This window comes from Chaetomium tenue (assembly GCF_020726465.1).
Source record: "Chaetomium tenue strain MPI-SDFR-AT-0079 chromosome Unknown F5144scaffold_1, whole genome shotgun sequence".
NCBI classification, from domain to species: Eukaryota; Fungi; Ascomycota; class Sordariomycetes; order Sordariales; family Chaetomiaceae; genus Chaetomium; species Chaetomium tenue.
Genome location: NW_027117329.1, coordinates 1,960,311 through 1,979,380, shown reverse-complemented (window position 1 = coordinate 1,979,380; position 19,070 = coordinate 1,960,311). Strand labels below are relative to the sequence as shown.

Below are 19,070 nucleotides of genomic sequence, written 5' to 3'. Positions count from 1 at the left end.
AAATTGATAGCCTAAGCTTCTAATTGGCTTTCTTCACTAAATGTTTGATGGAGTCGTTGATTTTGGGAAGTGTGTTGTTGTGGAAGCGGACAACTTGGAAGGGAGATAGATGCGTGTGGGTCGTAGGAAACCGAGAGGCTGTTCGTAGTTTGTCTACAGACTTGAACTGCATACTACGCAACTCGATGATATGTCCGAAGTACTCGACGGATTATAGATTACCTAACCATTCCCTCGATCGCTCACACTCAAACACCGGAAACTCACGAATTTAAAAAGAGCGAGGCCCAATTTCTCTGGGGGTCAGTGACCGAAGCAAATGAGGCAGGGTCACGATGAACGATGCCGCTTGATTCATTACCCATATCCCAGAATTCCAATGCCCATTGCCTCCTCAGCAAATAGGCATCGGTACGAACAAACAACTCAAAGCATGGCAACAAGCCGGGTTCATTTCGGTAGACATCGAACGAGAACATTGATGGGGAATGAAAGGAGGGAGGTAGAAAAAAAAAGAGACACCTTATGCCACCCTCTTGCGCCGTGTAAATCCACATCCCAAACTATTCTAGCAAAAAACAACAAAAACAAGCAGCACCCAATCATTCAGTATTCCACTACCTGCTTCCCTGCTCCCAAATCGTTTTCGTGTTCTTATGATGCCGCATGTCCCTGGGGCGCGGAAGGCTGGTTCCACGACAGGTACGAGGGGTCACCCAGCTTGCGGGGCTTCCACAAGAAGAATGACAGGATGAACCAGATGTCGAGGATCAGGCAGATTCCTCCCACGATGAGGAATATGATCCCCGGCCAGATGTTGCGGGAGCCCATGGTGGAGAGGGTGGTTATGACGAAAGCCTTGCGGCCGTTGTACTTGGTCGTGTCGAAGTTGTCCTCGATTTCGACTTGGTACTGGCCCTCCTTCATGGCGTCGTTGTCATTCCTCTGGTACAGCTTGAAGAAGTTGGGTGCCGCAGCCAGCATCATCCAGTTCTGGAAAGCCTCATCTTCCTTTAGATTCGGCGGGGGGTTCTTCTCGGTATAACCCCCCCTGTACCGCGGTTCCCAGTTCGGCGGGGGAACAATCTGTTTGATGTCGTATTTAGTTTCGCCATAGAGGTCCTTCATGCCGCTCCAAGCAATCCCTTTGGTTGACATCTTGTACGTCTCATTCGCAGCGTTCGAGCCAGGGACGGACAGGAGGACCGGGTTTGAGAAGGTGTCGTTGAAGAAGGAATTGGCAACGAGACCACATGGGTAAACGATCTTGCCGCTTCCCAGTGGGTCATAGGCGATCGGGTCGCAGGTGGAGTCGTTGATAGTGCGACCGTCCACGGCATCGCCGAGTAGCTGCTTGGCATTGAACGAGTTGACGTAACGGCGATGGTTCTGGTAGAAGTTCTCGAGATTGTAAAAGAAGCTGATTGTGGGATTCAGCTCCTCGGGGATGTTGAACTTGATGCGGCAGAAGGTGCGCTCGTCCGTGTAGCCTTTGGCCTGCACTGTCCGGTTTTCCTTCATCCACTCTGCTTCGTAGGGATTATAATTGCTGTCTGTTTTCGAGAAGTGCGCTGTGATGTAGTCCGAAGGCATCGGCGAGAACTTATTTGGGGCATCGTGTTTGCAGTTCGTGTAGTCGATACGGATGTCCCGGACCTAGAAACAGAAGCGATGGTTAGTATTCGCTGCGCGCTCGAACGCGTGAGCGGGGTCACGACAGGCGTACCGTATGTGCCAGATATGTCAGGTAGGCGCCAAAGCCGAGATAAATGGCGGCCAGAATGGAAAAGATGGTGACAATGAGTTTGGGTGTCAGCACACACTGCCAAGCGCGCATGCGCTGCTGGCGGAAGGCGGTGTTGGGCGGGCGGTTCTTGGGCGCATCCGGCTCGGAAATGACATCGTCGCCGGCATCATTGGCGGCGCCACGGCGACGGCGGGGCGCCATGGTAGGCGATTTCTGGTCGTCGTTGTCGTGGTCGGTCCCAGGGTCCCGGGATGTCAAAGGGGAGTTGTAGAAGAAAAGGAGCGTTTCGAGACACGGAGCCTTCGGTCTCGGCGTCGTAAGGTGGTCCGTGTACTTCTTGGCAAGGAGGCTGAGTGCCAACCGGTTTGAGATACGAAACAGTCACGGGGTTTTGCACGTGGTTCTCCTTCAGTTGCAGTCTGCCCAGGGCGAGCCATGCGCTACGCGATCTCTTGGGCGCAAAACCCAGCGAGGGTCAGGGTTAAGAACTACAGAGAACAAGGCACCTCCTGTTCGCGCCCCGCCAAAGCCCGGGCATGGAGACCAAAGCTCCTTTGCTGTCGTAGTCGACAATATTTTGATAATATCCAACGAACGGGTTTTCAGGTCCTGCGGTTTTTGCTTTGCACGATTATCTAGGTCAACGGATATTAAGGTACGGCCAACGTCCCAACGGCCAGCTGCTGTTGTGTCATTTGCCCTCAGCTAAATTTGACTCCGGCATGCCCGGGTGCCGGAAACAGGCATGCAGCAGAACACAGCGCTAGCTCTGCCTGTCCTCCCACCCTCACGTTCTGCCATCGCCCCCTCCCGAAAGAGAGTGCGGCAGATCTGCAAGAGAAGCCGCCAGAGAAGGTCGGCGAAGCTGGCGGCAGCACGTCAGCACGTCAGCGAACAAGACAAAAACCAACCAGAACACCCCCACCATTGGTTTTGGGCTGGATTGGGCCGTGTGCAGGTCACGAGTCTGGATAGAGTAAGGGGGGGTCGGCCCACTCCCGAGTCTGTGCGTCTTCTAGAAACATTCGACGCAAATGAGCGGCGATGCCGAGCGCAAAGTTGTGGAGAAAGCATGGGCCAGGGCCAGGTAGCGGGGGGATGAAGGAGGGGAAGCTGGAGCTTGCCTCCTTGCCCACACAGTGCGGGCGTCTGAAGATGGAAACTTTCAGAGCCCTTCGCACCGGGACTTGCTCTGCTACCTTCGATGCACAGCGCACTGGGACGGCAAGTTGAGAGATGGAAAAATGAGGTAAAGCATGGCAGGCAATCATTTTGTAGAAACAAGCAATGCAAACTGATTTGCGCAAGATGAATTCAAGTTATGATGCTGTCACCGCGGTAGAGAACACGGTCCTTGATCGACTTGGTGTTACAGCAATGATGATGCATTCAAGGAACGTGCGCAGAGCAAGAGCTACCTCCCGCATACTGTATGTAGGGCGGGAAGCAAGCAGCACCCCACCGTGAACTCGCTGGAACCTCCCTCGAAGCTTCATGCTCCCATCTAGTTCCCGCCTTCTCGCCTTCCCATAGCAAAAAAAAGACCCCATCGACTTCCCGCTGTCCATCTCCCCGGATCTCCTGCCGTCATCATACCGCCTTTGTTGATCGTCGCAGGTGCCTTATTTCCCTGCCTTCTCGCCCTTTGCCGATCTTCTCTTTGCGCCCTCGAGCAAAACAGGAAGAAGAGTGCAGTGTCGGCCTAATCTCGCACCCTCATCTCGTTGCGCCGGACACGTCCGAACCAGCCTTTATTCATTGTCCACACCGCTTTCCCTCCGAATCAACCATTCCGGCTTCATTTCCGCAGTTTGAGCTATAGCTGGTCTTTATCATCCACGGATTGTCGCTGCAGCTTTTCGACGAGTCCCCCCCTTCGTCATCGCAGTACCTCGACAAGACGCATCTTGCTGCGACCACATCCGAAACTAGCAGAAACAAGCACCGCCCAATCAACCCATATCTCTTTGTCTTTGTCCCAACCACGCAGCAGTGCTAGGCGGCAACGCAGAAAGTAAGTCTCGTCATTTTTTGATAGGTTCTTCTCGCCTGATCTGTTTCAAATCGCCTCCGTGGATGGCATGGTCACTCTTTGATAAAACATCTATTTGTGGTTTCGGGGCCACGACAGAGCCGTTTTGGAGACATGGCAAGGTTCAACTGCCATTACTACCGTGTAATGGCTATCGAAACCGGGTCGGAAGAGCAGCGACCTATCGGCTAGCAAGTCACAGGGCTGCGCACGATCACTTTCTTGCCCACCCCTTTGCTTCAGCTTCCTCCTGGTGGCTGTTGAACAGCCCCGGATGTACAGTTTGTGTCGAACCGTTTTCTGACTTGTCTCACCTCCAGGGTTTTAGAGAACGTCTCGCGAATCAACCGCCGATCGTGTGTGGTTCTGGCCACGACTTACACCAGGCATACCATTGCTTTGTCTGCCTCTTGTTCAGACAGGACCCAGTATAAAGAGTCGTCAGACTTTGGCTGTTTGAGCCAGTAGAGAAACAAATCTCTTGACAAGTTCCCGCCAATATGTCAGGTCCGGGCTTCACCAGCCCCTTTGGGGCAAATTCGAACCCATTTGGCTCTTCCAGGCTCGACACGGGCGCCATGCAAAGGGTAGCCGAAGAAGATGAAAACGACACCGTCACCTCGCCCACAACACCGAGCTTCCACACGGGCGGCTACCTGTTCAGGGGACCCTTTGGAGGCGACGCCGCTTCTGAATCCCAACATTCCGGGTTGAGAAGCCCGCCAGTGTCAGAAGGCTATCCTGCCCAGTACAATTTTGGACGTCGTACCTCGGTGTCGGCAGAGTCTCTTAAACCGGTTGGCGATAGCTACGACAACTGGGCGCCCCCCGTACATCCCAAGACGCCAGAACAACTGGGCCGGCTGAAACAGGCCATGAGCGGCAACTTCCTGTTTAGCCACCTCGATGACGAGCAGAGCGCTCAGGTTTTGGGGGCTTTGGTAGAAAAGCCGATTCCCACCAAGGGAATCAAGGTGAGCGAGCCAGCGCATGTTTCTCCAAGAAAGTGTAACCATCTAACCCGTGGCAGGTTATCACACAAGGCGACGCCGGCGATTTCTTCTACGTGGTCGAGAAGGGCTCTTTTGACATCTATGTCAATAGCAGGGGTTCGTTGCAACCTGGACCCGATGGGATGGGACAAAAGGTCAGCACAATTGAGGCTGGCGGATCTTTTGGCGAGCTCGCCTTGATGTACAACGCACCGCGGGCCGCGACGGTCATCTCGGCCGAGCCGCAATGCATGCTGTGGGCACTGGACCGCGTCACTTTCCGGCGGATCCTGATGGAGTCGACCTTCGCCCGCCGCCGCATGTACGAAGGTTTCCTCGAGGAGGTGCCCCTGCTGTCGACCCTGACTCCCTACGAGCGGTCCAAGATTGCCGACGCCCTCGAGAGCCAGAAATTCCCTGCGGGCCACACCATCATCCGCGAGGGCGACCCGGGCCACTCATTCTACCTGCTCGAGGCCGGCGAGGCCGTCGCGTATAGAAGCGGAAACGACACACCGGTGAAGCACTACAAGAAGGGCGACTTCTTTGGCGAGCTCGCGCTGCTCAACGATGCGCCGCGCGCCGCCAGCGTCGTCAGCCAGACCGAAGTCAAGGTCGCGCGGCTCGGCAAGTCGGCCTTCCAGCGGCTGTTGGGGCCGGTCGAGGGTATCATGAGACGGACCAAGTACGTGGGTGTTAAGACGGGCGTAGAGGAGATGGATCCGCTGCAGATGTCTTAGAAGGAAGTGGTAGGTTGGGTCTGCATGGAAACGGCGCGGTTGGTGGTCATGTTCATCCAAGAGAACGAGAGAAAGTTCGCAGAGTCATACGAGGGTCGGGGCGGCGTTTAGGAATTCCCAAAGCTCCTTTCTGCAGCAAACTAGTCCTGGACTGTCATCAGATAGCTAAGATGTACAGTAAAAGTACAATCCATATGTCCTCATTTATGATACGGCCCACGGCCATCCATGGTTCTGAGTAGGTAGTGAAGTTGCATGTAGCGCCACGTCCGTCCCACGGTATGTAAATTATCTCCATGCCGAAAACTGGTATCTCCCCATCCTCCACCAACCACAACCCCTTCCTCCCCTCCTTTCCTTTCTCCCTCACCATAAAAAAAAACCGACAAAAAACAACAACCGAAAAACAAACCCACCCAAACCTCACACCCCCTCCCCCCCAACACCAGCCAACCGCCTCCTCAACCCCAACCCCTCCCTCCGCAACCCCTCCACCGCCGCCTCCGTCTCCAGCACCCTCCCCACCCCGCTCCGCCACGCCTCCTCCAGCGCCGCCATCTCCCCCGCCACCGCGTCCTGCGCCGCCCGCCGCCTAAGCGTCGTCGCGTCCACCTCGCGCCGCGCGATCGCTAGCTCCTGCTCCGCCGCCCGCACCTCCCCCTCCAGCGAAGCGTTGCCCACCAGCCACGCGTTCTTGCCGTACGCTTCGAGGAGCGCGAGGTGCGTGCGCCGCGACGCGATGTAGCTGTGTGAGGCGTAGGCGCGCGAGAGCGTGGTTTGGAGGAATTGGGCGCGCGCGTGGGCGGTGGGGAGGGTGTTGAGGGTGGCGGGGGAGGGCGGGTCGGGTGCTTCGTAGCGCGTGAAGTCGAGGGCGGTGAGTTTGGATTGGGAGCGGGTGGAGGGGTCGGTGGTGGCGAGGCGGGTGAGTTCGGCGGTGAGGAGGGGGGTGAGGAAGGCGGTGGGAGTGGGTGCCGGGGGGAGGTGCAGGTGGTGAGGGTCGTCTGGCACTTGGGTGCGCTCTTCCGCGATGAGGGCTTCGGCCGCGGCGCGCTCGGCGGGTGTGGGGTCGGGGTCGACGTCTGTTGCGGGAGTGGCGTTAGATGCCTGTGCATGGTGGTGACTTGGGGGGGGTGGGCAGGTGGGAGGAGGTCGAAGGAGGGGCTTACATGGGAGGGACTCGTGGACGAAGTCGACGGGCATGGTGATGGTAGGTAAGGTCGGAGTACTGGTCTTGTTTGGTGTTTGTTTTATGTATCGCAGGTGCCAATCAGCTCTTGAGTGGCGAGTGGGTTCGATGTGTGCAATCCGGAGTTCTTGATAACGCGGTGGTGGTTATGAATCGGGCGGTTCTGCAGGTAGTAATCTGTTCGTGGACATGCACCGTTATGGCCAGAGCAGAAAGATACGCGATCGAAAACCTGGTCTCCACTCCTGCGAGCAAAGTGCTTGGCAGCGGGGCCTGAACCATTCGTCGAATCGGGGAATTTCCATTGCCGGGAACGGCTGCCAAGGCACCTTACCGTGTTGGCAAACCGCTGCTGCAAGGGAGCGAGGCACCGAGGGTACGAATACCTGCTGGGCTGCTGCCGTTCTAGCCCGCATCCCTCCGGATACTATCGCAGCGGGCCTATGTTATCCGCAACCACAATGCCCGGATAAAGTTATCGCCTCATCATCAGCAGAATCATTCACCGTGATCCCGCCCACGGTCCTCATTATGGCGGCGCACGCAGAGCTAATAGAGCCTCTACTTGTTGCGACGGAAGCCGAGAAGGGCGATGCAGCACCTGAGACTCATACAGACCAAGAGTCGGGGCGGAAACATCGGAAACCACAGGCATGTGCTGGGGAGGACAGAAAGATACCCCGCCACCGACTCTTCTTGGCGTGTGCTACCATCTTGACCTTGGTTCTTCTCGCTCCTTTTGTATGCAAGACGTTGCCATTCGGGGACTCTTCAAGATGGAGTGGTCACTGGCTGAATGCCGCTGAGCGGCCCGACCGAACGCAGTCTCCCGGAGACGGCTATCTCATCGGGGTTGGCAAAGCTGATATCACTGGACCCGTGGTCGAAATCAACTTGATGGGCTACGCGGATCCAAAGCAAGTCGGTACTGGTCTCCGACAACGTCTGTACTCGCGAGCCTTCATTGTCGGCAGTGTCGATAAGCCCGATGAGAGATTCGTCTACCTGGTGCTGGACACCCAGTCAGGCGATACGGCCGTCCGATACGGTATCATAAACGGCCTTCAGGAGCTTGGCCCGGCGTACGCCGTTTACAACCACCACAACGTTGCCGTGACGGGCACTCACTCGCATGCCGGGCCTGCCGGTTGGCTGAATTACTTGCTTCCCCAAATTACCAGCAAAGGCTTCGATCACCAGGGCTACCGTGCTATTGTCGACGGTGCACTGCTCTCGATTCGTAAGGCTCACGAAAGTCTTCGGCCAGGGTACTTGAGCGTTGGCACCACCAAGGTGCAGGGGGCCAACATAAACCGCAGCTTATTTGCATATCTTGCCAACCCAGAGCAGGAGCGCACCAAATACAATGTCAGCGCAGATGATGATGGCTCCGTGGAGAAAGACTTGACCTTGCTCAAGTTCCAACGGGCCTCGGACAACAAGAACATTGGCGTCCTTACCTGGTTTCCCACCCATGGGACCTCGCTACTGGGCAACAACACTCTGATCGCAGGTGACAATAAAGGAGTGGCCGCCTATCTGTTCGAAAAGAACGCCCGCCAAGATCCTACGGCGGCTGAGAACTTCGTGGCCGGCTTCTCACAAGCGAATGTCGGCGATACCAGCCCAAACGTCCTGGGCGCGTGGTGTGAGGACGGCTCAGGGGAGATGTGTAGCTTTGGAAACAGTACCTGCAGTGACGGCAGATCCCAGGCATGCCACGCCCGCGGGCCGTTCTTCCGGGTTCAAGACAACGGGGCGAGCTCATGCTTCGAGGTAGGGAAACGGCAGTTCGAGCCTGCTCTGGCACTCTACCACGATCTTCAGCGGAACCCTGTTCCTGTGCGAGGCGGGCCGGTCAAGTCGTTTCACACCTTCCACGACATGTCCAGCTTCTCATTCCTCCTCCCGAACGGCTCAGAAGCCCGCACATGCCCGGCCGCGCTTGGATATTCATTCGCCGCCGGGACATCGGACGGCCCCGGTGCGTTCGATTTCACGCAGCACGACGGCAACGAAAACACCACGTCGCCAGTCTGGAAGGTCGTCTCACGCCTCCTCAAGAATGCGACGCCCGAGCAGCGAGCGTGCCACGAACCCAAGCCGATCCTCCTAGACGTCGGTGAGGTGCACAACCCCTACGACTGGACGCCCAACATCGTCGATGTGCAGGCATTCCGCGTCGGCCAGCTCTTCATCGTCGTCAGTCCCGGCGAAGCGACCACCATGTCCGGGCGGCGATGGAAGAATGCCGTGGCGGACGCCTCAACAACCCTGTTCAGTGACGAACGTCGTCAAGAATCAGACCCCGCCCCCGTCGTCGTGTTGGGCGGCCCGGCGAACAGTTACACACACTACATCACGACAGAGGAAGAATACAGCATCCAACGCTACGAGGGCGCCTCGACACTATACGGTCCGCACACGCTGGCGGCGTACATCAACGTGACACTATCCTTGCTATCCTACCTCGGCGCCGACGCCCCGCCACCACCACCCCACGACAAGGTGGGCCTGTTCCCACCGGACAACTCGAACCGGTCGCTGTCGTTCATCTCGCCCGTCGTGTTCGACGGCACGCCGCTGTTCAAGGGCTTCGGCGACGTGGTGACCGACGTGAATAGGATCTATCGCCGAGGCCAGCAGCAGCCGGTCAGCGTGGTCTTTGTGGGCGCGAATCCGAGGAATAACCTGCGCCTGGAGGGCACGTTTGCTGCGGTGGAGAAGCTGAGTCTGCTTAATAATGGGAGGGGAGGGGAGGAGACGTCGGTGTGGAAGAGGGTGAGGGATGATGGGGACTGGGCGTTGGTGTTCAACTGGCGGAGGACGAATGAGATTTTGGGCACGAGTGAGGTCGAGATTGTGTGGGAGCCTGAGGATTGGGCGGAGCAGGGGGTGTATCGGATCAGGTACTATGGGGATTCGAAGAGTCTGGGCGGGAGTATTGCGGCTTTTGAGGGCGTGAGTTCGCCGTTTACTTTGATGTAAGGGTTTGTGGGTGTGGGATTGGGCTGGGCTGGGACATGGGTTTGACGGGATTAGGGGGCATCATAAGATATCCTACGGCGACGGCGTTTTGGCTTTTTCTTATTCAAGGTATTCAAGTAGCCCCGTACAAGTACACACTGAGCGGAATTATTGTCGTTAACAATGGTAACTGAGCCGTAATCCGACGCTCAGTACATACATGCATCCGACTAACAAAGCCACAGTGCATACTAGAGTCGCTAGGCCTACGAGAACTGTCAAATTGAACTACCTATACATGGTCCAATAGTATGATTTTCGCTTCAAGGTCTCTGAGTCCAACCTATTCTCTTTGACTTCCGATAAAAGTTTGTTGACTTGGGATAAAGGTGGATGCTTTCATCTGATGTCGGTTGTTGACAAGACAGATACGGCTTGCACTGTTTGCGCAGCAGCGGTAGGGGGACATCTGCACTTGGAGACGATGAAGCTCAACCATCGCGGGGAATAGGGTTGATGTGGGCAAGTAACCAGTTGCGTGGCCAATAGATTGAAGGGGCTGTGACGTATTGTGTATTGAGTAGAAGCGGGCATCCTACGATGTGTACAAGGAGACCGAGGGCACTGCGCAAACTATGACGTCGAGACTGTTGAGAAGACACGCGAGCCGTTTTGATCGTCTGTGAATTTTGTTTGTTACAAGCTGCAGAACGACCCCGCCCGAACTTTCCTACCCCGGCCACCCTGCCTCGACACAGCCCGCTCACATAACTCTGCATATGTACTTACAAGGGACTCGAGCTGACTCTTCTTCCATTGCCGATGCCCGGTCAGGCCATTGTTTTTCCTTCCTCCCGACAACGCTCGGCTTGTCGAGAATCAACATTTACTTAGTCAAACACGGGAGAGCTCCCGTCCCAAGAGTCAAGCAAACGAATTACCCCACAGTTACCCCAACACCCACCCCTCTACTCAAGCATCGCAATTGAATCACCATCACGCATGGTTACCGTGGAAGCAAGGAAGTGAACAATTGGTCAAAAGCTTCGCACCGAACGTTTGAAACGAGCTCGTCATGGAGTCGTTCAATCTCCTCAGGCGGCGCACTACGGAGCTGTTCAACTCCATGCCCGCTGTGCCCGCTATGCCCTCGATGCCCTCGATGCCCTCGATGCCCTCGCTGGGCAGCCGTGGAAGCGGCGGCATGAAAGGAACCTGGGAGAAGCTCGATATCCCGCCGCTTCCGCGGTCGTCTCATTCGGCCGACATCGTGGCCGGGACTGTCTACATTTTCGGCGGCGAGATCGAGCCCCGCCGTCCCGTCGACAACGACATGCACGCCATCACGCTGCCGTCGAGCGGCGCCCAGGCTGACTACTACGCTATCAAGGCCAAGCCAGTCAAGTCCTCAGCTCCCGCTACGAAACTTGCCGTCCCCACGGTGAACGAGCCCAAGGCCGAGTCCGCCTCCGAGTCCGAGTCCGACGAGGATGAAGAGGACGATGAAGACGACGACGACGAGGATTCCGAAGAGGAGGACTCTGAGGAAGATTCCGACGATGACGACAAGGAGCTGTCCGAAGTCCCGCTCACCACCCCCTCCCCGGGCCCCAGCGCCAACGCCAAGGGCAAGGGCAAAGCCATCTCGCCCCCGGCGCAGCTGCCCGACGTACCGGCACCGCGCGTTGGCCATGCCACGGCGGTGATCGGCCACCGCATCTTCCTCTTCGGCGGGCGCGGCGGGCCGGACATGGCGCCGCTGGACGAGGGGGGCCGGGTGTGGGTGTTCGACACGCGCACGCACCTCTGGTCCTTCCTGGACCCGAGCCCGGCCGCCGCGGGGCTGCCCGACATCCCGCGGCCCGCGCCCCGCAGCTACCATGCCGCCGTCGCCACCTCCAAGCCCGACACCTTCGCCCGCCCGGCCCGCCCGCCCTCGCAACCGCACACCAAGGTCGACGCCTGGCGCGACTGGGCCCTCGGCACCTCCGCCGAGGCCGAGCACACCCACGGCATCCCACAGCAGCCCGTCGTCGGCGTGCTAGCCGAGCGCGCCACCGACCCCGACGCCGACGGCTACGGCACGCTGATCATCCACGGCGGGTGCCTCGCCGAAGGCAGCGGGCCCGCGCGCTCGGCCGACGTGTGGGCGTTCGACGTGCGGTCGCGCGTGTGGCAGCGCTTTCCCGACGCACCCGGCGCGGGGCGGGGCGGAGCAGCCCTCGCGCTCGGGGGCACCGCCGGCGGCCGGCTGTACCGGTTCGGCGGGTTCGACGGCGAATCCCAGGCCGGTGGGCAGCTCGACTTCCTCGAACTCGGCGTCGACACCTTCGACGACCAGGTCTCGGGGGGCGGCGAGGAGGTCGTGCTCTGCCCCCGCGGCCGCGCCGGCTGGAAGAGCCTGCTCTTCTTCGGCAACGAGGACGTCGGCTACAAGGAGGTCGACGCCGCCACGCGCCCGCTGCACGCGCGCCGCCACGGCGACGCCGACCCCGCCTGGCCGGGCAACCGCAGCGTCGCGTCCCTCGAGGCCATCTCCGTCGGCGGCGGCCGCGAGTACCTCGTGCTGATGTTTGGCGAGCGCGAGGCGTCGGGCGCCGGCCACGCCGCGGCCGGCCGCTTCTGGGACGACGTGTGGGCCTTCCAGGTGCCGTCCGAGGGCATGTCGCTGGCGAGCGTCGCCGATACCGCCTTTTCGGTGGTGGGGCGGAGGAATGGGGAAGGGTCCTGGACGAGGGTCGAGACGGGCCCGCATGACGACGAGGACGATGCCTCGGCTGAGGGGCCCGGTCCGCGCGGGTGGGTGGCGAGTGCCACCATGGGCGCGCTCGAGGAGAATGGGATTGTGGTGTTTGGGGGGCTGAATGAGGGGAATCGGCGGCTGGGGGATGGTTGGATCTTCAGACTGGGTTGATTGGGCTCTCTCTCTTTTTGGCTGGGCTAGGGTCGACGGCTTGTTATGACGGGTTATGAATGTGTGGTGGAGGAAATGTGTTGGTTAATATGGATGTGCGGCGTTGGCGGCCGAGGGGGGTTTTCTGATTTGTTGTTTGAGATGAACCTGATGATGAAATTCTGCGAGGGTGATTTCTAAGGGGTAGCAACCAGTCTGCAGTTACCTAAGAGTTGGTCCAAAATTAGTCGAATTCGGTCCGTTGTTACAGATATGTGGTCACCACCGCATTCTTTGACTAGGTAGCGACACCCTTTTTTGCAAGATACACTAAAGGCTTCGTTTTGTACACCCGTCTATCAGCCCCCTAATGCCGTTAGTTAAGTCTACAAATCGCTCCGCGTCTTCTCGACCCCCCACGGCTCGCTCGTCAAGTTGGTCAGGCCCGCGCTGTTCTCGCACGTGTCCCGCCCGCTCAGCGGGCCTGGCTTGGGCACCTTGGCGGCCTTGCCCACGTCCGTCACGCTCTCCTTGAGCGCCGTCAGCAGCGACTTGATGGTCTCGGGCGTCAGGTCCTCGTAGTAGTCGTCGTTGATCTGGATCATGGGCGCGTTGACGCACGCGCCCAGGCACTCGACCTCGATGAAGGTGAAGAGCCCGTCCGCCGTGGTCTCGCCCTGCTTGATCCCGAGGTGCTCCTTGATCGCCTTGACGATGGCGTCGCTGCCGCACCCGCCGAGCTGGCAGGGTGTCTGTAGGTGAGGGATAATCAGCCTCTGCGCCGGGAAAGTAGAGAAAAAAGGGAGCCGGAGGGACGTACCGTCGTGCAGGCCTGGACGTGGAACTTGCCCACGGGTGTCCGGTTGTACATGGTGTAGAAGGAAGCCACCTCGTAAACGCGCATCGGCGGCATCTCGAGGATGCGGGCCACCTCGTTCATGACGCTGATGCTGGTGAAGCCATGTTGGCGCTGACCCAGGTCGAGCAGCGGCATCACGGCGGCCTTCTTGTACTGCGGGGGGTAACGCTTGAGGACCTCGGTGATGATGGCCTCATTTTGCTTGGTGAACTTGAACGGAATGTCGGGGTTGTTGTCGGGAGTGTTGCGATGCTGTACTCGTTGGGCTATATGTTAATTTCCGGCTCTCGAGGTCTCAATTGCGCCAATACCTCCAAGGCGGGCACCAACTCACCACCATGAGAGTATCGCTCTGTTTCCTCGCCGAGAGCGAGAATGCCCGAGTCGCAGGTGCGATTGGCCGCGCTGCCCGGCTCGCCGACCGAACGGCCGTCCGCACGAGGAGGGGTGCTAGTTTACTCGCCATGGCTGCGGCTGTGTCGGGCAATGGCAGCGTCAATCGATTTCGGCGTCGCAATTGCTGGCCCGACTGAGCGTCGTCGACTTCCAGAGCTTCACTGCTTGAAAGGGCACAGACCAGCTGCTCTGACAAATGATGCAGACTGATTGGCTAGCAGAGGTGGGTTGTGCGGTTTATTCGCTTATCCGGTTCTTGCATCTAGCCGCATCTCCCCCCCTCCATCCCACTCCACTCCCAGTCTGGCCGAGTCTAGACAGAGCATTCCTTCTCTCTTCCTTGACACCTTCGATCTTCAAACCCAGCATGGATCTCTCGAGCTAATGTGACGGGTGCATCACCAACCAGATATTATTTTGAGTGGTCCGGCTTTGGTATCTCGGTCCCACCACCATGGTTCGGCGCGCAGCACATCGTCGTGCCCTTGCTTGCCCTTGACGCTGTTCCACTCCGGCCTCCGGGCCGTGTTCTTGGATCCCCCGGCCAGCCTCGCCCTTGAACGATGTCGCTTTCGCATTGTCGTAGCTTCACGATTTGACCCTGACAGGAAATTGATCCTCGTCAGAGGTTGAATCACGGCGTCCCAGTTCCGGGTTTTCGACGTCTCTTTCGCTTATCTTCCGTCCACCATGGCGGCCCAAAGCCATCTGGTTGGTCTCAGATTCCGTCTTCTCCACGTTTGGCGCCGCCCCACGCGGTTGCATGGGATTTCGACATCAGATCGACACTTTATCCCACCGCTATGGGAACGTTGGAGGCCGTTTGTCGGCCGGCTCAATTAGGAAAGCTTCCGCCTTGTTCTCTTTTTGGCCTCAGTTTACCCGCCCCTAGTTGGGAGCATTCCATTTACTGCCTAATGTGACGAGGCTGGGCATTGGCGGCATTGATGGGCGCCGGTGACAGTGCTTTGCTGTTGTCCAACCCGTCCCCCCATACCCCAGACGCAATATAGAACCCAGTTTATCTGAATATATTGGCCCCCCATCTCAAAACCCGGGGCCCCGCCCTGCTTGACTACCGGACTGCAAGCCACGGGTCGGCACCTATCCCCCCCCCCGTCGCCCATTTGTCACTGTGGCTCACAAGATCAGGGATGCCGTCATGCCCACTATGCGTGCTATGCGTGTACGTCTTGACCTAGCCCGGGATTCAAAACTCGGTGCCTTCTCGGACCAACAGACGGATCCAAGGGTTCGTTGCCGGGCATCGTAACCCCCCCATCCCCTACCCCTTACCCATCCCGCTGGGCTCTATAAGTACTGGGAGAGTGCCGTCGATATTTGGGTTCACAGCAGGCAACCCAAGCTCACCCACACAGCAGTCGACTATCCCCCCTGACCGCAAGCCACCATGAAGCTTTCTCTGGTATCTCTCCTGGGTGCTGCCCTCTCAGTCGAGGGACACGCCATCTTCCAGAAGGTCTCTGTCAACGGAGCCGACCAGGGTTCCCTCACTGGCCTCCGCGCCCCCAACAACAACAACCCAGTGCAGGATGTCAGCAGCCAGAACATGATCTGCGGACAACAGGGTTCCACATCACAGACCGTCATCCAGGTCAAGGCCGGAGACAGGATCGGCGCCTGGTACCAGCATGTCATCGGCGGCGCCCAGTTCCCCAACGACCCGGACAACCCGATCGCCCCTTCGCACAAGGGCCCCGTCATGGCCTATCTTGCCAAGGTCGACAACGCCGCCTCCGCCAACCTGAACGGCCTGAAGTGGTAAGTGTTTTCTCCCTCCCCCCAAGGGCCACCACAACCCGAAACTAACGGGCCTTGCTTGACAGGTTCAAGATCTGGGAGGACACCTTCGACACCGGCAGCCGTGTCTGGGGCGTTGACAACATGATCAAGAACAACGGCTGGGTGTACTTCAACCTCCCGCAATGCGTCGCCTCGGGCCAATACCTCCTCCGTGTCGAGGTCCTGGCTCTCCACTCGGCCGGCAAGCAGGGACAGGCCCAGTTCTACCAGTCCTGCGCCCAGATCAACGTCTCCGGCTCCGGCTCCCTCTCGCCGTCCAGCACCGTCAGCTTCCCCGGTGCCTACAGTGCCAGCGACCCCGGCATCCTGACCAGCATCTACGGCTCGACCGGCCAGCCCGACAACGACGGCAAGGCCTACACTGCCCCTGGCCCCAGGCCCGTCTCGTGCTAAGCAATTGAAATCGCCGTTGAGGCGTAGTGTTTTGACGTCGGGAGAAGAGGGGGGAGGACGTTCGGCCGCCGCGGCTGGGGGTGGGCAGACCCTGCTGTGCTGTCTGCGAAGTGCGATGGTTGTTTATGGCATAAGCATATCTCTAGACCGAATTTGATGATACCTTGCTACATTACCGTAATATGCTGCGCTGCCACTTCGTCTGTTCGTTCGCTTTGACCTGGTTGATGTGTGGTATGCTAGGAGAAAGAACTTGGACGAGCTAGCTGATGACCTTCCTAGAGTTGATGATGTAAAACCACAGCCCCGGATATCCAACAATTTTTCTTTTTGACTTCTACATACATCGGCAGGACATACGAATGACTAAGGTACCTACTGGTATGTTGAAAGAAGCCTATGCCTACAGGGGTCGAATTTCAAGCCTCCAGCCCTGTGAATGGTTATCCCACCCACTCCCGCCTCGGCGCATCGCCCCAGCTCTCGGCGGTTGGCTCCACTCATCATGGATGGGCAATCGGCCCTGTCGGGAAGCACGGCATGCCTCACGAAGGAGGTGGACGGGTGGGGTGCCGGAAATAAAGCTTCAAGATAACATGGAGCACGCTGTTTCTGCAGTAACCCGCTGAAAATTTCCATGGCATCATCCTGTCAGCCTGTGCAGTTCCGGGATTCGGGCGCCCCTGGCGTTCAGTGTTCCGTGCCTCATCGTCGAACTGGCGGGGGCCAAGTTTCGGCTTTTCGTCGTGGGGTGTTTCGACGGGCCGGTGACACAAGAAGTCCTGCATGCCATCTGCGTCATTTCCAGGAGCCGGGTTGATGGTCTCATGGTTTATAGTTGTCGTGTGCGCCACCCGACGCGGCAACGGCTGGAGGCGCGACGAGCAACCAAGCGCGAAACGCGAGGGCTGGTGGTGTTCTCGAATTCTCGTTGCGAGTTTTCATTTTAGCGGGAGGCGATCCGTCTCACGGGCCTCCCTCGAAACCGTAAAAGACCCCACAGGGTGGCTCCCAACCGAACAGTGACAGGGTCACCCGCACTTTGTTTCCCTGTCGCTGTCTGGCTTTGAGCCAGGATCACCGATCTCAACCCCAGAGCCGGCCGCCGAGGCCGAGCACGGCAGCGTCGTCAAGGTCTCCAGAATCGGGGAATAATAAGCCAAAGTCACCTGCATTTTTTGTTGCTTACACTCCGAAGTAGACGCGGGGATACCCGTTGCTGTGAGCGCAGAACCATTGAAGCTCGGTACCGAGCTACTGTGGATGTGCTGGAGTGACATGCAGGTTGCAAATCCGTGCCTGCGTGGGAAAAGTCTCGGTGGTGCCCACTCGAGCCACTGTTCGTGGAGAACGCCTTGCTGAGCTCATGGTTCCCCAACCGAGCCGAGCACCCCCACCTTGATTGCCCGGCCGGCTTTGGGCGGTCTGATTCGAAATTCGCGCAGAAAGCCCTGTCATCGCCTGTTCTCCGTGCCTCCGGTGGCCAAGCTTTCTTGTTTCTGCCGATTGACCCACAGGAGTTATTTTGTTTCCTTCTTCCCATCCGCCGTTTCCATCTCTGGTTCCCTTCTCTCTCCAACCTCACTTGACACTTCCGTTCAACAGGAGACTGCCACGCCCGATTTCCCCCAATTGGCCCGTCGTCCTCCATCCTCTCAACGTCCTGTGTTGTTCGCCCGCCCTTCGACTCCCAGACTTAATCACCGTTGCAAACCGCGGTCCTCGAAGCTTCATCCAATTCGCGTCTCTTCATCCACACCTTAATACGCAAAACCAAAATGTAAGCAAATATCATCTTCCATCAATTGGCCAATTCCGAACAGCATCTCGCACTCTGGTCCCTTCTCAATCCCATCCCATTCCTCGGGCGACTGCTATGTCGTTCTTAAGCGATACGCCCGAGTGTCGGCAGCATGACGGATGCCAAGCGCCAAGAGTGCCACAGCCGATGGCGATGGTGTTGCCGTCCAAGCTCCTTCACACCCAGCCCCCCAGAAGCAAATCATGCCCGTGCGGCAAACACTCGCCAAAACCATCCCTAACGGCGAAATCGAGATTGGCCAATTGTTCAATTGGATGCATCCCACTCGTCCAGAGCTCCCATCACTAATTTTGCTCAATCTTCAGCAACCCAAATCTTTCAAAATGGCTGCCATCAACCTCTCCCTCGTCGCTCGCGACAGCTTTGCCCAGCTCGCCAAGCGCAGCGACTGGCCCCGCGAGAACGCCGGTGTCATGGTCGTGTTCTGCGTCGTCTTCGTCGTCGCCGTCGGCCTTATCGCCCTCCTCATCTACAAGAAGATGCTGGCCCGTCGTGAGAAGCGCCAATCAACCGTCTAAACAAATAGACACCTCTTCCACCACCCCTGGTTCACGCTGAGTCGAAAGACGTACGGAGGAACGGTCCGGCCAGTCCGGGATGGGCAATGAAGTAATGATTTGTTGTGGATGGGGGGCGTTTGAGAGGGGGGAGATGATTTAGAGGGTTCCCTGGCTTGCTCAGCAAGAGGGTTCCCGGGGAAAGGTGGTTTGGCAGCCAGGAGGGGACGCGGTTTAGATCTCGGGATGGACCAGCCGATTTGCGACGATACCCCACGACTCAACCCAGCAACGCACCGCAATGGCACCACCATGGTTCTTCTCGTCCCTACCGGTATTCAACTGCCCGGGTGGCTTGGAAAGGCTGCTTGTTTAGAGAATTTGGAAAGGATTGGGCCGGAAACTGGACGAGTTATTATGTCGCGGCCATGTCGTGTCTGCTCATCGGATCTCTCTAACTCTCAATTCTGATGACGGGGTATTCTCACACGGCGCGCCGGATCTCGCCATCTGGGAGACTCTGGCGGCTTATTTTACTATAACTTTTTTTTCTCTTCTAATACTATTTGATACCTTCACTGACCCGAAACTTTCACTCAATATTTTGGGGTTGCATCGTAAAATCGTGTTTTGCCCAGAATAAACCGGCTCCGCTTAGAACAGGCCCGAGCCGGAGATGAGTCGGGATATGAGGAACCAGCGGCCAGCCTGTGCCGTGGAGA

At 58.0% G+C, this 19,070-nt stretch overlaps 8 protein-coding genes across 8 annotated transcripts; 5 read left to right on the top strand and 3 right to left on the bottom strand.

Annotated features, from left to right (window-relative positions):
* Nucleotides 1-654: 654 nt before the first annotated feature.
* On the bottom strand, nucleotides 655-2,675 carry F5144DRAFT_588511 (ligand-effect modulator 3 family; the record flags this gene model as incomplete). The annotated part of the gene is made up of 3 exons (XM_066789940.1): nucleotides 655-1,656; nucleotides 1,727-2,096; nucleotides 2,539-2,675. The coding sequence occupies 3 exons, from the start codon at nucleotides 2,673-2,675 to the stop codon at nucleotides 655-657; spliced, it is 1,509 nt and encodes a 502-aa protein (XP_066648188.1).
* A 1,574-nt stretch (nucleotides 2,676-4,249) lies between these two features.
* Nucleotides 4,250-5,707, top strand: F5144DRAFT_554505 (cyclic nucleotide-binding-like protein). The gene is made up of 2 exons (XM_066787856.1): nucleotides 4,250-4,753; nucleotides 4,810-5,707. The coding sequence occupies exons 1-2, from the start codon at nucleotides 4,280-4,282 to the stop codon at nucleotides 5,509-5,511; spliced, it is 1,176 nt and encodes a 391-aa protein (XP_066648187.1). The 5' UTR covers nucleotides 4,250-4,279; the 3' UTR covers nucleotides 5,512-5,707.
* Nucleotides 5,708-6,887, bottom strand: F5144DRAFT_616931 (Pre-mRNA-splicing factor SPF27). Its single transcript, XM_066791864.1, has 2 exons — nucleotides 6,678-6,887; nucleotides 5,708-6,590 (listed from the first exon to the last, which is right to left on the bottom strand). The coding sequence occupies exons 1-2, from the start codon at nucleotides 6,709-6,711 to the stop codon at nucleotides 5,935-5,937; spliced, it is 690 nt and encodes a 229-aa protein (XP_066648186.1). The 5' UTR covers nucleotides 6,712-6,887; the 3' UTR covers nucleotides 5,708-5,934.
* Nucleotides 6,888-7,038: 151 nt separating this feature from the next.
* F5144DRAFT_25875 (Neutral/alkaline nonlysosomal ceramidase) lies at nucleotides 7,039-9,920 on the top strand. The gene has a single exon (XM_066783518.1). It carries the CDS (start codon nucleotides 7,229-7,231, stop codon nucleotides 9,683-9,685), a length of 2,457 nt encoding a protein of 818 aa, XP_066648185.1. The 5' UTR covers nucleotides 7,039-7,228; the 3' UTR covers nucleotides 9,686-9,920.
* A 671-nt stretch (nucleotides 9,921-10,591) lies between these two features.
* On the top strand, nucleotides 10,592-12,760 carry F5144DRAFT_25873 (uncharacterized protein). The gene has a single exon (XM_066783517.1). The coding sequence runs from the start codon at nucleotides 10,740-10,742 to the stop codon at nucleotides 12,576-12,578; it is 1,839 nt and encodes a 612-aa protein (XP_066648184.1). The 5' UTR covers nucleotides 10,592-10,739; the 3' UTR covers nucleotides 12,579-12,760.
* F5144DRAFT_25877 (thioredoxin-like [2Fe-2S] ferredoxin-domain-containing protein) lies at nucleotides 12,761-14,011 on the bottom strand. Its single transcript, XM_066783519.1, has 3 exons — nucleotides 13,751-14,011; nucleotides 13,378-13,668; nucleotides 12,761-13,309 (listed from the first exon to the last, which is right to left on the bottom strand). Exons 1-3 carry the CDS (start codon nucleotides 13,880-13,882, stop codon nucleotides 12,944-12,946), a joined length of 789 nt encoding a protein of 262 aa, XP_066648183.1. The 5' UTR covers nucleotides 13,883-14,011; the 3' UTR covers nucleotides 12,761-12,943.
* Nucleotides 14,012-14,807: 796 nt separating this feature from the next.
* F5144DRAFT_25656 (glycoside hydrolase) lies at nucleotides 14,808-16,210 on the top strand. The gene is made up of 2 exons (XM_066783494.1): nucleotides 14,808-15,594; nucleotides 15,660-16,210. The coding sequence occupies exons 1-2, from the start codon at nucleotides 15,224-15,226 to the stop codon at nucleotides 16,027-16,029; spliced, it is 741 nt and encodes a 246-aa protein (XP_066648182.1). The 5' UTR covers nucleotides 14,808-15,223; the 3' UTR covers nucleotides 16,030-16,210.
* Nucleotides 16,211-18,033: 1,823 nt separating this feature from the next.
* F5144DRAFT_597389 (uncharacterized protein) lies at nucleotides 18,034-18,369 on the top strand (the record flags this gene model as incomplete). The annotated part of the gene is made up of 1 exon (XM_066790873.1): nucleotides 18,034-18,369. One exon carries the CDS (start codon nucleotides 18,034-18,036, stop codon nucleotides 18,367-18,369), a length of 336 nt encoding a protein of 111 aa, XP_066648181.1.
* Nucleotides 18,370-19,070: the final 701 nt, after the last annotated feature.

Coding starts and splice junctions, on each gene's coding strand:
- F5144DRAFT_25873 (XM_066783517.1), top strand. CDS start 10,740: ATGGAGTCGTTCAATCTCCTCAGGCGGCGCACTACGGAGCTGTTCAAC.
- F5144DRAFT_25877 (XM_066783519.1), bottom strand. CDS start 13,882: ATGGCGAGTAAACTAGCACCCCTCCTCGTGCGGACGGCCGTTCGGTCG. Junction 13,669..13,750: donor AGAGCGATACTCTCATGGTG/GTGAGTTGGTGC, acceptor CAACGAGTACAG/CATCGCAACACTCCCGACAA. Junction 13,310..13,377: donor ACGTCCAGGCCTGCACGACG/GTACGTCCCTCC, acceptor CCTCACCTACAG/ACACCCTGCCAGCTCGGCGG.
- F5144DRAFT_554505 (XM_066787856.1), top strand. CDS start 4,280: ATGTCAGGTCCGGGCTTCACCAGCCCCTTTGGGGCAAATTCGAACCCA. Junction 4,754..4,809: donor TTCCCACCAAGGGAATCAAG/GTGAGCGAGCCA, acceptor AACCCGTGGCAG/GTTATCACACAAGGCGACGC.
- F5144DRAFT_25656 (XM_066783494.1), top strand. CDS start 15,224: ATGAAGCTTTCTCTGGTATCTCTCCTGGGTGCTGCCCTCTCAGTCGAG. Junction 15,595..15,659: donor AACCTGAACGGCCTGAAGTG/GTAAGTGTTTTC, acceptor CTTGCTTGACAG/GTTCAAGATCTGGGAGGACA.
- F5144DRAFT_25875 (XM_066783518.1), top strand. CDS start 7,229: ATGGCGGCGCACGCAGAGCTAATAGAGCCTCTACTTGTTGCGACGGAA.
- F5144DRAFT_616931 (XM_066791864.1), bottom strand. CDS start 6,711: ATGCCCGTCGACTTCGTCCACGAGTCCCTCCCAT. Junction 6,591..6,677: donor CGTCCACGAGTCCCTCCCAT/GTAAGCCCCTCC, acceptor CTCCCGCAACAG/ACGTCGACCCCGACCCCACA.